The sequence below is a fragment of the Urocampus carinirostris genome, chromosome 18 (genome assembly GCF_059441175.1).
Source record: "Urocampus carinirostris isolate Australia breed hairy pipefish chromosome 18, RoL_Ucar_1.0, whole genome shotgun sequence".
Taxonomy (NCBI): Eukaryota; Metazoa; Chordata; class Actinopteri; order Syngnathiformes; family Syngnathidae; genus Urocampus; species Urocampus carinirostris.
In genome coordinates, this window is record NC_142366.1 from 22371611 (window position 1) to 22387772 (window position 16162).

Here is a 16162-nt window from a genome sequence, read left to right on the forward strand (position 1 = left end):
CTACTCTATAGCATATGAATAACCTACTCTTAATGTATGATAATATTCTGAAAAATAGTCTGTGTAATATAGTGTAATGATCTGTGAAGCCCTTTGAGACTCTTCGTGATTTAGGGCTATACAAACAAAAATGACTTGACTTGACTTGACTATTACACATTTTTTATCAGGACAGTAAAATCCCGGTCCCCGTAAGCACCCGTGCTGCTGAGTTTTGTAATAGCTGCAAGCTAACAATACCCTTTTTGGGAAGACCAGAGAGCAGGGAATTACGATAATCTAAACCAGAATATATAAACGCATGCATCAGTACCTCGGTGTTTGCCTGAGAATATTATACACTGGCACTTTAATGTAACCCCAATGTTTCAGCAAAATGACACCTAACCTACTCGTCACAGCGAATCTATGACATTGTAAATTAAAAAAATTGTCCCATTGTCAAAAACGTTGGTAAAAGCTTAGCAAAAACATAAAAAGAAAAATTGTCCGGTATGGTCACTTAGAGTCTCTTTTGTTTTTATTCTTCCTTGCGCCATTTAGCCCTCCTTTTTGGTTGCAGGACACAATACAGTGAGAACTAGTGGTCAAATAAAACAAACTGTCCGTTCAAAGTATTTCAGTGATTCAATCCCGTTTTTGGCAGATTTACGTATCATTGTATGGTGGCAATGGCGTCTCACAGACAAAAGAATTATATGTCCCAGGATGCACTCTGTTCCGGAGAAACTCCCTAGACACCTTCATACTCAGGTAATAAACACAATATGAAGTTGTTATTATATGCATGAGTCATGTTATTAATTTGCTGTATTTTCCACACTACAAACCTCAAAAAATGTGATATATTTTTCATACATGGACTATAAGGTGCATGGAATTAAAACTACAGTTAGAGTTAGGGTTACATATAAAAACAATAAATACATTAATAAAATAATGTATTTAGTTGAAAATGCATCAAAATTATATTATCTGGTTTCACCACTAAAATGAATTCATTAATAAATAGTTACCGAGCTGTCCTCACTTAGAAGTATCCCCTTTTTCGAGAGCTAGACAGCGAGTGAATCCTGAAAAAACAGACTTCTTGTCACGGTTGCCATGGCGCCCAATTGGCCCCACCCATGTGGCACCAGCTGCGGCTTGTTGACAGATTGGCTTTCCGTCTATTTAAGCTCAGTGCTCTCACTCTTCCTTTGTCAGTCGGTCAATGAACCTCTGCCTTGCAAGTCGTGGGTTTTGACTCGGTCCTGTTTCCTGTTGGTATTTCCTGTCCAGTATGGTTCCCATTTATTGTATCCTGTTTAATATCGCGTTTCCAGTTTGTTTCCCGTCTAGTTTGTCCTGTTTAATTTCGGTATGCTGTTTTGATATCAATCCTGTCTGTCCCATCCTGTACGGTATCTGCTTGGGCAATTAGTATCAATCTCGTCGGCCTCTGGCTTCCTATCATTCCACGCCAGACTGCTGTCTAACGAGCATGACTCCCCATTTCCCGTAAAATAAAAGGCTTGTGTGAGAAACGTCACGCGTTTGGGTCCTGATCCTGTTCCGGTTCTTGACACTTCTTTTCTTCAGTTACTGGTTTTTCAAACAATGGCTTCAACCATTACCCTTATAAGGTCACCGTAAAACTAAAATCTAATTACAAAAAAAGTCCTTTTAAGTTTCTAACTATACAGATATATTCTAAACTAACCTCAGACATGCTAACACCAATTCGAACAAGATTACGTCATTTTGTACTAATTGTTACCATAAATACAAATCTTTATCCAAATAATCGCAATGCATTTCATACCTACAGACAGTAACTGTCCAAAGCAACAACAATAGATAATTTGCGTTCGGAATTTTGCATCTGACCTGTGGTCCAAGTTCTGCTTTTCTCTTCTTTTTCCTTTTGGCGACAAACAATAACGTGTTAATCTACCCTATTTTTCAGAATATAACGCGAAATGATTTTGAGGCAATTTTTCACGTTTTTGGCCAATTTCAGGTTCTTAGATGCACCTTATAGTCCAGAAAATTCAATAAAGGTTTCATTGACATTACAGTACAGCGGATAACCTGGGTCCGGTGTGGGGTGTCCACATCTGGCACGACAACTCGGGATCTTCGCCACATTTATACCTAAAACAAGTGGAAGTTTCTGAGGTAAAATGGTCTTGTCGTACTGTTCTGTTTTCTTAAATCCAATTTCATGATCTTTTGTGACCCAAGATAGGGAAACCAAACTTGGAGATGCGAACGTGGGTTTTTGTGAGCCATTGTTGGTTGTCCGTGAGCAAAGGTGATGGCCAAGTGGAGAGAACGCTTCGTGTTTGTACCCGAGGGATCGGATTAACACAGGTAAAGACTTGAATACAGTAATTTCGTTTTTTTCTGGGGTGGGTTTCAAAATAGAACCAGCGATACACTACATCCAAGAAGAAACCTTTATTTATTAATTCAATACTCTGTTATACATTAAAACCATAGAACAAACCGTATTTGCAGGCTCAAGCATTCGTTTAACAAATACAAGTACTGTACTTTATAAGCATCTTTTGAAAATAACTTATTGAATGTAAAATTATAATTACCGTATTTTCTGGACTATAGGGCGCACCTACAAACCAGGACAGAAATTGGGAAGTGCGTCTTATTTACAGGAAAATATGGTGGATAGAATTGGGAACACGCGTTAGTCATAATTATATGATACTGTAACTGTTCTGCCTTTGACAAACATATAGAGTGGTCTTCGAGGGCCCTCCTTTGGTTGTTTGTTGCTAAAATTAATTTTTGTGGTAGAACCAGATGTTTTATGGAAAAACATATTTTAATATAAATGCATCCATTTATTATTCACGCAACCCTCGCTTTTACTATAGTTATAGCTCCATGCACCTTATAGTCCAGTGCGCCTTATATATAATGAATATATCACAAATGACTATTTTGGGGAGATGCGCCTTATAATCTGGTGCGCTTTATAGTGAGGAAAATATGGTATAAACCCCCACATTACATATTCCCAAAAAGTGTGGAAGATTATATTTTGTCGCTATCATGTGTTCGTTAATCAATAATATTATTTTTTACATTAAAAAATGAAAAAACACTATAAAAATAGTACAAAAACACTACTGCACCAATACTATAATACAAAAATTTACTAAATAAATATTAGAAAACTACTAAAGAAATACTACAAAAATACGACAGAAATACCACGACAGTAATGCTATGACAGTACTACAGAAATGTTATGACGAAATACTACCGAAATACTACGAAATTACTACTACGGAAATGCTTCCAAAATACAAAAAAATATCACTACAGTCATACTATTATACAAAAATACTACTGCAGAAATATGACAGAATACTTCAAAATAGGACTCAGTTAACTCCAAGAAAATACTTCAGATATATTACAAAAATACTGCTGCAAAAATATTACAAAATACTACCAAAATGACACTACATTAATACTACAAAATAAAACTACAATAATACTACAAAAATACTGAAGAAATACTACACAAATCTAACTGCAGAAAAACAACAAATATACTAAAATATACAACTACAGCAATATTATAAAAACGAAATGTGAAAACTTACTGTCAGTAACGAAAACGGCGTTGTAACGGCAGAAAGAGTAATGAGTTAGATTACCCCGTTACGGCGTTATTGTCACGGTTGCCATGGTGCCCAATTCTCCCTGCTCGTGTGGCGCCAGCCACGGCTCGTTGACAGATTGGCTTTCCGTCTATTTAAGCTCAGTGCTCTCACTCTTCCTTTGTCAGTCCGTCAACGAACCTCTGCCCCGCAAGACGTGGGTTTTGACTCGGTCCTGTTTCCTGTTGGTACATTCTGTCGAGTATTGTTCCCGTTTATTTTGTCCTGTTTAACATCGGTTTCCAGTTTTGTTCCCGTCAAGTTTGTCCTGTTTTATTTCTAAATCCAGTTTTGATATCAATCCTGTCTGTCCCGTTGTTTAATATCGGTTTCCAGTTTCGTTCCTGTCAAATTTGTCCTGTTTAATTTCGATATCCCGTTTTGATATCAATCCTGGCTGTCCCGTCCTGTCGGTTACCGACCCCATCCGTCCGATATCTGCTCGGGCAATTGGTATTGATCTCGTCGGCTTCTGGCTTCCTATCATTCCACGCCAGACTGCTTCCTAACGTACATGACTCCCCATTTCCCGTAAAATAAAAGGCTTGTGTGAGAAACGTCACGCATTTGGGTCCTGATCCTTTTCCGGTTCTTTAGTTATTCCCACTGATAATGCCTAATCGAGAATCTGAATAATTAAAAAAGAGTTGCGTATACGTAATGTAGGTTCGCCAAGCTATTTTACGTACATGTACAACATAGACCACCATGTCTTAATGCACAGGCAGACACAGGCAGAAAAGGGCGGTGTGACCATTCAGCCAATCAGAATGCAGAACACAATGCACGTTGTAAATCTGCAAAGTAGTGAAACCGCGTTACAGTGAGGGATTATGCGACATCCAGTCAACATCTTACCACCTTCCGCATAATACTTTCACATTTTTCTGCAGATGTTACGAGTCAGGTTGTGCGACTACCTGGCTGACTTCCACATGTGGATATCCGTGTACAGTTGCCCTCAGCCTCACGTGTTTACGCGTACACAAAGACTTTGCGTGTGCCTGCTGCTATCTGCAGGCTACATGGGTGTCAATGCGCTTGTATTATCACAAATGGATGAAGAGGTGGGTTGAATTTTTTTCTTCAAATGTGTTAAAATGATTTGATTGGTCCTTTTAAGATTCCGATAAGTTGATTCGGCTTTTAATGTTTGACACATGTTAAGGAGTTTGTTATTTGGTTCTGTTTTTGTACACTGTTGTTTTAACTGTTATGCATCAGGGGTTTCAAACTCACAGCCTAGGGGGCAATTGCAGCCTGCGAGATGATAGTTTGAGGACTCGGCGTTTAAAGGGACATTGTGTATTGTTTAGAGCAGGGGTCTCCAGCGTGGTCCCCAAGGGCACCATGTAGCTCCCGAAGACAATCCTAGTATCTCACAGATTGGTTCTGAAAATATATAATGGCTGATTGTGATTTTATAGGAAGCTTTATTTATGATAATGATGAGTGGTAGACTGAGCTGCTCATAACCTGATGATGACAACTTGGTAATAACATAGTAATAGAATAGTAATAACACCATAATTAAGAAATGCTTATCAAAATGGTAAATCTTGGAGACCCCTTATTTAGCGCTTCCCAGTTTAATTAAAAAACAACAACAACACAATAATTAATCAAAAATAATCAAAAATAGATGGAATGAATGAAAACATGCATCTTTATAAAAATACTCAGGAAATTTGATTAAGATATAAAAAGAACAATGGTGCAGTTCGTTCACTTTAATTTATTTTTCCTCTGTCTTCTTTTTTTCCTTTTCCTCTCTTTATCATGCTTTCGTCTTTGTTTTCTGTTTTTCTCCTCTTTTTGCTGTGGTTTCTTCTGTCTTTTTCCTCATTTTCTTATTTTTAAGGTTCTTTCCTTTTTTACTTTTTTTTCTTTACAAAAGGCTGGCTTGTAAATAAAGAGAAAATGTCGCCGTTTGGTCACTCTGAGTTTCTGTGGTGTGTATTGTTCTTGGTGCTTTTTGACACTCGTTTTCAGTTGAACGACATCTAATTTTCAAATAATACACACTGCCCTTCTCGTGTAAGTGCAACACAAACAAATTATTGATTGATTTTGAAGAGGGCATATAAAAAAGGTTGGAATTTCTGAACTGAAGATGCTCTCTCCCTTGTTCTCCTTGCAAGTTAAAACACCATTGATGTTTTCTCTTCCTATTCCGAGTATCTGCTACACCTTAAACTCATCCATTTCTTTTCACAGCTGGATCCCCATGTGGGCATTACAGCCCTATCGACCGTGTCGTTGAAAAGCGCATTATTTAGCTTGTCGGTTGTGTTGCCATTGGCAACATTAACATCATTCCTGTTTCGAGTGCATGGAGTTAGGCAGACGATAAAAAAAGAAGGGACACAAACTATTCGGGGACACTCTGAAGGTAAGGTTTATCCTCTATAACACATGTGTCAAACCCATGGCCCACAACATCATTATATGAGAAAATGCTGAGAGAAGTACAAGAGAAAAATGAACTGCATGACACAATGACTTTAAATATCTTAAATATGTTTATTGATTAACATTAATCAACCAGGGAACATTGATGAAACCCATCCCTATGTTATTTTATTTAAAATATAAGCCACAAATGCGCTGTTTACAGAAAGAAGAAAATATGAAATTAGGAAAAATATGTCTTTGTAGAAGTTATAATAAACTCATTCTTAAATATATATATATATAAAATCTTACAGGAAAGTTCCCATATTCAGGTAAAAAAAATCATAAGCACCAAGACATTCGAATCGATACATCAATCCAAATTAGTCTTTGTATGCTAAATTTGTGCAGCACGGTGGCGCAGTGGTTAGCACGTGTGCGGCACAGTTCTGAGGTCATGAGATCGAACCTTCCTGTGTGGAGTTTGCATGTTCTCCCCGTGCTTGTGTGGGTTTCCTCCGGGGTCTCCGGTTTTCTCCCACATTCCAAAAACATGCATGTTAGGTTAATTGGCCGGTCCAAATTGTCCCTAAGTCTGAATGAGCGAGCGAATTGTCTGTCCTTGTGTGCCCTGCGACTGGCTGGCAACCAGTTCAGGGTGTCCCCTGCCCACTGCCCGAAGATAGCTGGGATGGGCTCCAGCACCCCCTCGACCCCACTGAGAATAAGTGGTGCAGATAATGGATGGATGCTAATTTTGTCACTTTCCAAACTGCAGTTTCCCAGAGTTCAATGAACTGTGGTGAAAATGAATTCAATTGTTGTTTTGCCATTTTGTTTTTACAAATGAACAGTTGATAAACCCTACAAGAGTTTGAAGAGAATATATTTTATTGAAGGAAATATTAAGGGGAAATAAACAATCATCGTTTAATAATAAAATCTTTCATCATTATATCCTAATTTAATTGTGAGTCTGTGAAAAGACACCCAGCAATCCAGTTATTGCACACTTTTTATGCTATCAATTTACTAATCCGGCCCCCTCTGAAAATGTTTTTTCTATTATGTAGCTAAAATGAGTTTGACACCCTTGTCCTCTATGGTAAAGAGCATTTCATTTAAGGTTGTCTTTTTTTTATGATGTCTTTGCAGCGGACGACACAGACGGCGATACAAAGAAAGATCAGGTTACAGCTATAACAGCTCTCACTCCCTATGCACTGCAAAAAAGGAAATTGTTCTTGTTTTCAAGGCCATTGTGTTATTTAGCACTTCCTAGTGGTAAAAAATATACTTCTTGAAATATCTATACAAATTGATTCGAATCATAAAAATACATAAACTATCATATAAACATGCATTTCTTTAAATATTCATAGCTAGAGAACATTTGTGTTTATTTTGCATAAAATGAGGCTCCCCTAAAACAGGGGTCTCCAACCTTTTCCAAACTGAGAGCTACTATCGATTACTAACTAGCGCAAAGGGATCCTAGTTTGATTCCTAAAATAAAGACCAATCATGTTTTACTATGTTGTTACTATGTTATTACCGGGTTCATTATTGGAAGTGTTGTTGTATAAACCCAATCAACATCAAAAAAAAATTACCAGCCAATTTCAATTAGCTTTTTTAGGAACAGGTCTGCGGGCACCCTTGTTGCCTTTAGGGGGCACCCTAGTACCCAAGGACACCAGCTTGTAGACCCCTGACCTAGAGGGTCTAGGTCTTGTTGCTGCGGCTACCCCGAAACAACAAGACCTAGACCCCTTGTGAAAAACAAAACAATGAGGAGAAAAATGGTCACTTTGAGTTTCTGTAGTTCATGTTCATGTAATAGTGATATCTATTGGTCAAGTACTGCACAGTGTCACCTTAGAATATTTTCTTGACCTGTTTAAAATGAGAATATGAAAAATCATCCCCTTAAATAGATCTTTTATGTTATCTTGCAAATGGCAGATCATTATACTTAATTGAAGGATAACTGTTGTTGTTTTAATCAATAAACAAGTTAGTATGTCCTAAAATATAAATAATTACAATTAGATTAGCAAACTCTTCTGCCAACGGGGTATTCTGCAAAAATAAATCAAATTCTAACCTTATGTGTAGGAAGTTTTGCTATTTTTAAGTATATTAGTTTCTTATTTCAAGATATTTTATCTTGTTTCTCAGACACAATAACAAAAATCATCGTTAAAATATCCAAAAATTATCTTTTTTGTCTTATTAAAAAAAAAATCAATCTAGATTAGAAAAAACCCCAGAAAATATTGAAAACAATCTACCAGCTGCTAGATAAGATAATTAGGCTTACTGTAAGCAAACATGTTCTTATTTTATTAGTAAAACAAGTTAAATTTCTCAAAACTATGTAAGAAAAAAAAAACATACTTAAAATAAGCAAAGTTTTCTGCCAATAGGTAATATTTTCTATTGCACTAAATGATCCTATTTTTGTAATTTATTCTACTTTTCTTTTTTATTGTAGGATGTAAACAACAAGGGCAATAGAATCCGAACTGATTTTTCACAGGAGCAGATGCGCGTTAAAAAAGAAGAAAATCTTTCCTTGTGTGAAACTGAGGCAAATGGTCTCAGACACAGAAGAAATCAAAGGATAATTGGGTTTTTGTGTCACTCCTCGGCATGGATTCTGTGCCTGATTCTGTCCTTTGCTGGTTTACTAGTCACTCTGCTGTTGGGACTCAGGTATTTGCAATTCCTACTTGACCGGAAAATGAATTTATCTACATCGAAACGTGACACTTATGCAGCTAGAGTCGATGGCATCAACCAGTCTCAATGCCGAAGAGATGAGAGGGCTTTGAAGAGGTGTACATTATTTAATGCCTTTTATAGACAAAAAACAATAAAATAAAATTCATTTAATTAAAAAAAGACAATATTGATTTGAATAATGATCAACACTACATGGACTATCCTATAAACGTGCAATTTTCCTAATACTCATTGGTCGAGGATTCCGTATTTATTCTATAGTACATAAGGCTTACCTGTCAAGAACCAGAACAGGATAAGGACCCAAACGTGTGACGTTCTCACACAAGCCTTTTATTTTACGGGAAATGGGGAGTCATGCACGTTAGGCAACGGTCTGGTTTGGAAAGACAGGAAGCCAGAGACAGACGAGATCGATTCCAATTGCCCGAGTTGATATCGGACAGATGGGGTCGATACCGGACAGGACAGGACAGGATAGATAATGAATCAGGATATCAAAATTAAACAGGAGAAACTAGCGGGGAACAAAAACTGGAGAAAATAATAAACAGGACAAAAATCGACGGAAATAAAACTAGAAACCGTCAGATGCACGGTGTCCCTTTATTGGCAAATGGGACTAGCAAGCATTAGCAAGTAGTAATGCTAACATTAGCAACCAGCAGTCCCTTCTCTACTTATCCCGTTTTTAAACAAACCTGACTGATTATGAATTTGGGCAAAAAAATGCTAATCTAGTTCATAAATCTTATCTACAGGCGCGAGTAATTAGAATAAACTTTTATAAAATAGTCTGTGATTCCATCTCAAACGTAATTCTCCAATGTTAGCAACTAGCCACCAACAGGTTGGAGACATTGACATAATTTGTTTTTGTGTGTAATTAATTACTATCAACAGTCAATTTGGTGTCTTAAATTTACTTACTTTAGTTATATAATTCCAGTTATGATATTTAGCAGGGAAATAGATCAAGCAAACAGCAACAGACAAAAAGAAAAATAAATGTTTTACCATTTGAGTAATCCCTATTGAGCAGCATTATAACATGCATTTGCAACAATAGTAGGTGAAGTAAGTTTTGGGGGAAAGGAAAAGATTGTCAATATATGCATTGATTTATTTTGTTTATTTGTTAGGTTCCGCACTAATATGCTGCAACTCTGGCTATTTTCTGTCTTCAACTCCTTGCTGTTGTGCATCTTCTTGATCCAACCATTTGTGGTACCTTTATTTTACCCTTAAAATAAATACATGTTACTCCTTTTCAGAACATGTTATAACATTTTGTCTCTTTATTCCTGCAGATCCTTGCTGTTGGTGTGGCTGTCTCTTTTTGGAACACAAATAGAACAGAATTGCATAATCCTTTCATTTGGACAAAAGAAAAACTGTTCAGTTCTTCCCTGCAATCAGAGAGTTGTTCAGACCCCCAAAAGGTGATGACTTTATTTGTTTTCATTGTTAATCTGTCATCAAACAATAAACAGGTAACTGATGTGCAGTGAGATTCGTGTGTGTTGAGGCAGTTAGATTTACAAAAAAATGAACCTACACCTTATTCCCAAGAGGAAGTGGGAGAGGAAGGGAGAGGGATGAGATGTAAAGGAAGAGAGGGAGGGGACAAGGGAGGGATCGAGGATACAGGTAGATGGGGAAAAAAGAGGGAGAGAGGTATAGAGTGTAAGGGAGGTGACTAGAAAATAATAATAATAATAATAATTTCCTTTGTATTGTCATTCTTTGTAACAATGTACACAGAACGAAATGTCGATACACCTGACCCGTTGTAGCGAGCCGATGCAGCCGCAGCCAACAGAGGGCGCCGCCATTTTACCAATTAGGTATGACTCGGCCGAGGCGCGAACCAGCGACCTCCCAGTCTCAAAGCGGGCACACTACCATCTAGGCTATGAGAGATAGAGGAAGTTAAAAGGATAGAGGGAGAGAAAGAGAGAGAGGAAGAGAGAGAGAGAGAGAGAGAGGTGAATAGAGAGAGAGATGTGACAAGAAATGGGGTGAGGAAGAGGAAGTGGGAGAGGGAGGGAGAGGGATGGGATGTAAAGGAAGAAAGGGAGGGGACAAGGGAGGGATAGAGGATAAAGGTAGATGGGGAAAAGGAGAGAGAGAGAGGTAGAGAGTGTAAGAGAGGTGACTAGAAAATGAGAGAGAGAGGAAGTTAAGAGGAGAGAGGGAGAGAGAGAGAGACGAAGAGAGAGAGAGAAGGAAAGAGAGAGGGGGGAAAGAGGGAAAGGGAGAGAGAGAGGGCCAGAGTGAAAGTGAGAAAACAACTAGGCACCATGTTGGAGACCCCTGATTGAGCCTTATAAGGTAAACTAGCTAGCCCAATACATAGATCTGTTTTGATCGATTAAAATGCAGTTACTAGCTAGCGGGTAGATCCCTCCATCACACGGGTCATCGGGGCACCATTTCCTGTGGTGTGTCTTCGTCAAGTACAGCCAAGTGACACCCATCCCTCTATAAACCGGGACCTTTTGCGTGTCAGGTGAATGTGCTCACCGCTACAATATGGAAACATCACATAATAAAAATAAATTAAAAAAAATACTTATCAATGATTTTTGAATAAAAGCATTATTGATAGGTTATCCTCCATTATAAAGAGATAATACAATACTCCATAGCTTGACTTGCAGTGAGCTTGCTTTAACTATCAATAATTGTATTGTTTGGGGAGGAGGTTTGTGCCAAATTAAAATCCTTGGTGTTACTATCGCACTCTCCCTTGAGGCAAGACTATAGCATGCCTCACTCTGCATCTGCAGACGCTCAGCACGTCGTAAAGATAGTTTCAGGAGATATGCATTGGAAAAAGTTCACATTCATTCCTTTTGATCTGTTTTGCTTTAAGTTAGCTTTAAGGCCAAAAGAGTAACAAAGCTAAAATGCAGTCTTGTAAGAACACAATTTTCTCCCAAACCACAAGGAATAACACCAAAATTCTTACTGTCCTGTGTAACGTTTCACGTCCGGAAGCCAGTTCCAGCAAAATGTTGTTGAAAAAAGTTTTCATTTTTGTGCACTGCTCCTTTTGAATAAAAGCAATAATAGATTGGTTACCTTTTATTATGAAAATTAAATGAATACAAAATTGCTAATACTATCACTAATTCTATTGTTTCGGACTGAACTTTATGCTACATCAGAATCCTTGGTCTCACTGTCGCCCTCTGCCATGAAGCAAGACAATTGCGTGCCTCACTCTGCCTTTTTAGACACTCATCACAGTAATAGCTACATGCTGATTGTATTAAAAATATTCAAAATATAATGTGAAAAATAAAATAAAAAGATTGTTAAATGAGAAGGTACTTTAACACTGAATAAATACCATTATATTTTTAATTTTATATTACCATGAGGAGAGGCACAGCCTCACATGCCTCCCATGACTGCATGTCATTAGTGAAATTCTGAATTTCAGCTTCTTGAACGGCGTCAACGAGCAAGATTTCTCAAATTTGTCCGCCCACCAACTCCTGGTCAGCTGAAGAAAACTCGAGCATGCAGAATTCGAGAAGATTTTGCTCATAAAACTCTCAGGTAAGTGTCTTATTCTAGTTCATTTAAGGGCGTGCCCTATTTATTTGCGTATAATACACATTTGTTTATACCTAAGAATAGAACTCAAAATTTGGTTATGCGTTATACAACTATATTTCTCGACCCACAAGACACCCACGGTCATTTTTTAGTAACAATATCCAAATCAGTTGCGCAAACATTTTACAATGAATATAGTAATTCTCTATGGCTCGTGCGCATTGCTTTTTTCCACTATTAAAAATATATAGTTGCCGAAAGCATGGTGGCGCAGTGATTAGCGCGTGTGCGGCACAGTTCTGAGGTCATGTGATCGAACCTTTCTGTGTGGAGTTTGCATGTTCTCCCCATGCTTGCGTGGGTTTCCTCCGGGCACTCCGGTTTCCTCCCACATACCAAAAACATGCATAATAGGTTAATTGGCCGGTCCAAATTGTCCCTTAGGTGTGAATGAGCGAGTGAGTTTTATGTCTCTGTGTGCCCTGCGACTGGGTGCGATGGGCTCCAGCACCCTACTGAGGATAAGCGGTGCAGATAATGGCTGGATGTATAGTTGCCAAAAAAAGTACTGTTACTCCAGAAAATTATGACTTAAGTAGAAGTAAAAACTTGTCATCCGAATAATGTAAAAATAAAAAAGTACTTGTCGAAAAAAACTACTCAAGTACTGAGTAACTATAGGAATGTCTTACTCATTGATTTTTTTTAATTCAACAACCATTCCATCAAATACCAAATCACCAACGTCCATCCAATCAACAATAAATAATGTGTACTCAGACAGTTTGTTTGGTTGAACCTTTTGTTGAATAAAATAAATTTTCCCACCGGTGTTTTTTGGGGTCACTGGTCAAATCTATATAAAATAAATGGGGTTCTTATAAAATAAATTTGCCTTAGCAGAGACAGACAGACACGTGCTTACGAGGAAGCGATTTAAGTAACGGCTTCAATGTAGCCTAATATGCCGGAGTAAGAGTACAGTTTCTTCTTCAAAAATCTCCTCAGGTAAAAGTTAAGAGTATAGTGGTTAAAAATACCCCTAGAAGTATAAAATTTCCCAAAACTAACTTAAGTAAATGGACCGGAGTAAATGTAACTCGTCACTACCCACCTCTGATCTAGGGTAAAATTTAGATGGCAACTGGGGCTGCAAAGTTGCCGATCATGCTGAAATTCATAGAAGTCGAGCAGTGAGTCGAAAATTCTCTGTTAAAGAATGGAAAAAATAAGAAAGTCATCCTGGAAGATATATAAAAGCTAAAAAGCACGACAAGGGACGCCCCGATATATAAGTAAAACAAAAAAAGCATGACGAGGGAAATAACCCTTTGGTCTTTTGGATGATGACTCTGACTTTGCAGGACATTACATACATTTTGTACACTTTATTTTTGTATTGTTTTCATGATTTATATCATGGCCTCACGTAATCGACACGTTTGTCACATGCTAAGAAAAAGTGAATGTACTCATTTTTGATAAATACAGTAAGTTTCATGGGAGTTCATGTATTATGTACATTTTTTTCTCTTTCATTCAGGGATTTATGTATGTTTGTTGCCATGCTTCTCCTTATGTTGTGCATCTTGCACGGCAGCTCATTCAGCAACCACTATCCTCTAAACAAAGCCATTCGGCAGCAGTTTACAAGGTAAGCAAAATCAAGAGATTGAGAAGGTGTTGTTCTGCTATTGGGAATTTTTGGATTTATTACAGTGAGGGACAAGAACAGAAATATAAAGACTGTCAGAAATGGATGCAGAATCATCTGCCTAATCTACTGTATAAGGACGACTCTGCACCAGTGAAGGTAAACTTGTCAACTTGGGAAATTATGTTGTTGGTTGCTTCATTGAAACAATTGTGATCTTACTCTTGATTTCATATTGTTCGGCTCAATAGTCTGATGTCTTTCGACAATCATACATCTTGATAGGAGAACCAGTGGCGTGGATGACACAGCTCTGCACGGTAGGTGTAAATAATGATTTAGTGAATATAAGGATGTTATTTTATAGGACAGTAATCCCTCATTCATCACGGGGGTTACGTCCACAAAAAAGCCGTGATCGGTGAAATCCCTTAAGTAGAAATTTTTTAATTCTTTCTATTATTTTACAAATCAATACACTGAAGTTAAAAGTTTGAAACTTTAGTATACAGACTGAAAATAAAGAGAAAGAATATTAATGGATTTTAAACATGCAAGGAAGACATTGAGAGAAGCCTTTAGACAAGGAATTCCAACCCGTTCTAAAGGCCCGTTCCAAATCGACTCCCTTTTTAATGTCAAAATGTTGGCATGTAAGGAATAGGCAGAGGGGTCAAGTTCACATCTCTGCTAAAAGTTGGCAAACAAAAATTCTGAATTATTTATCCAAAACTCGTACCAAGAATCGAATAAAATATGCATTTTTAGAGTCCGATAATACAAAAAATAGCTTAAAAAGTTGACTTTCAAGTGTTTATTTTCAGAGTTATATTAGCATAGTAAGGAGGAAAATGCATAGTCAACCAAAAAGGTTAGTGATTATTAACTAATTCCCTATCAATTGTGTTAAATACAACTTTTGATGTCTATAGTTATCTGTTGGCGCGCATTAATGGAAAATGTATTAGATTTCTTTTTACTGCATATCTTAAGTTGCAAAAGCAGGACCGCCCCAAAGCATGTCAACCGGTAGTGTCAATGATGCCATAGACAATACAGCAAACAATAGTCCGACCTGACCCGGCCTGCAGGTATAAAAGCCGAAACAAGCCCAAATTAACTCGATTTGAGGGACAGGGACAGAGGTAAACCCGTGCGTACTTCGGCCCCGAAATTAATACTTTGGCCCCGAAGTGCCTTCTTTAGATAAAGTACGCACAGCACTAAAATACAGCACCAAATTATATCTTTGGCTTTACTTCGGGCTCCATCCATCCATTATTTGCACCATTTATCCTCAGTAGGGTCGCGGGGGTGCTGGAGCCCATCCCAGCTATCTTTGGGCAGTGGGCAGGGGATACCTTGAACTGGTTGCAAGCCAGTAACAGGGCACACAGAGACTCACTTACTCATTCACACCTAGGGACAAAAAACCCACGCAAGCACGGGCAGAACATGCAAACTCCACACAGGAAGGCTGGTATCTGGATTTGATCCAATAACCTCAGTACTGTGCCGCGGACGCGCTAACTACTCAAGCACTTGTGCTGCCCTACTTCCGGCACAGTCCATCAAATCAAGTGTGCAAATTGTTGCCGAAGTGTTCGGGGGCACACACTTTGGCGTTGAAGTTTGTGTGGCGCTGAGGTGGAATGCGAAGTGTGTTACGTAAGATTACAATTACTCCAGAATAATGTCACTCAAGGAGAAGTAAAAAGTAGTCATCCAAATAATTACTTGAATAAAAGTAAATGCATGCAGTGCAGATCCTCCAAAATAAAATAAAACAGCGAGAGAGAGAAGCATGACTTGTTGATTGACAAATTATTCCTAAACCCGATCCGGGTCCAAAGTCTTACTTCTAACAGTGCGCAATATTTGTAATGTCAATTTGAAGTTTCCAATCTGAAACACTTTCATAGTTCACAAAATAATGACCATGAATTCATTTGAATATGGATCTGTCTTTTATTTTGAAAACCCATGTTATCCTTTGTTTGTTATCACATCCATCCTTTTGCAAACTACTGTTTTTAATGTTCTATCCATGTTTTTTATTTTCAGAAAAAATCTTGTGATTTGGGACGGACATCTGCAGTCAGACTGGGTCGCACTCAGTAAG

General features: G+C 37.9%; 1 protein-coding gene across 1 annotated transcript in view; it reads left to right on the forward strand.

The window, feature by feature from the left end:
• The window catches only part of pkd1l1 (polycystin 1 like 1, transient receptor potential channel interacting), a 67025-nt gene that overhangs the window by 41126 nt on the left and 9737 nt on the right, over positions 1-16162 (forward strand). Inside the window, exons 31-44 of the mRNA XM_088322867.1 lie at positions 647-753; positions 2061-2160; positions 2227-2355; positions 4568-4741; positions 5892-6066; positions 7224-7258; positions 8566-8786; positions 9959-10043; positions 10127-10258; positions 12268-12386; positions 13930-14040; positions 14106-14199; positions 14292-14360; positions 16105-16157. Coding sequence (XP_088178993.1) covers positions 647-753; positions 2061-2160; positions 2227-2355; positions 4568-4741; positions 5892-6066; positions 7224-7258; positions 8566-8786; positions 9959-10043; positions 10127-10258; positions 12268-12386; positions 13930-14040; positions 14106-14199; positions 14292-14360; positions 16105-16157 — 1604 coding nt within the window. The remainder of the gene's footprint in view (positions 1-646; positions 754-2060; positions 2161-2226; positions 2356-4567; positions 4742-5891; positions 6067-7223; positions 7259-8565; positions 8787-9958; positions 10044-10126; positions 10259-12267; positions 12387-13929; positions 14041-14105; positions 14200-14291; positions 14361-16104; positions 16158-16162) is intronic.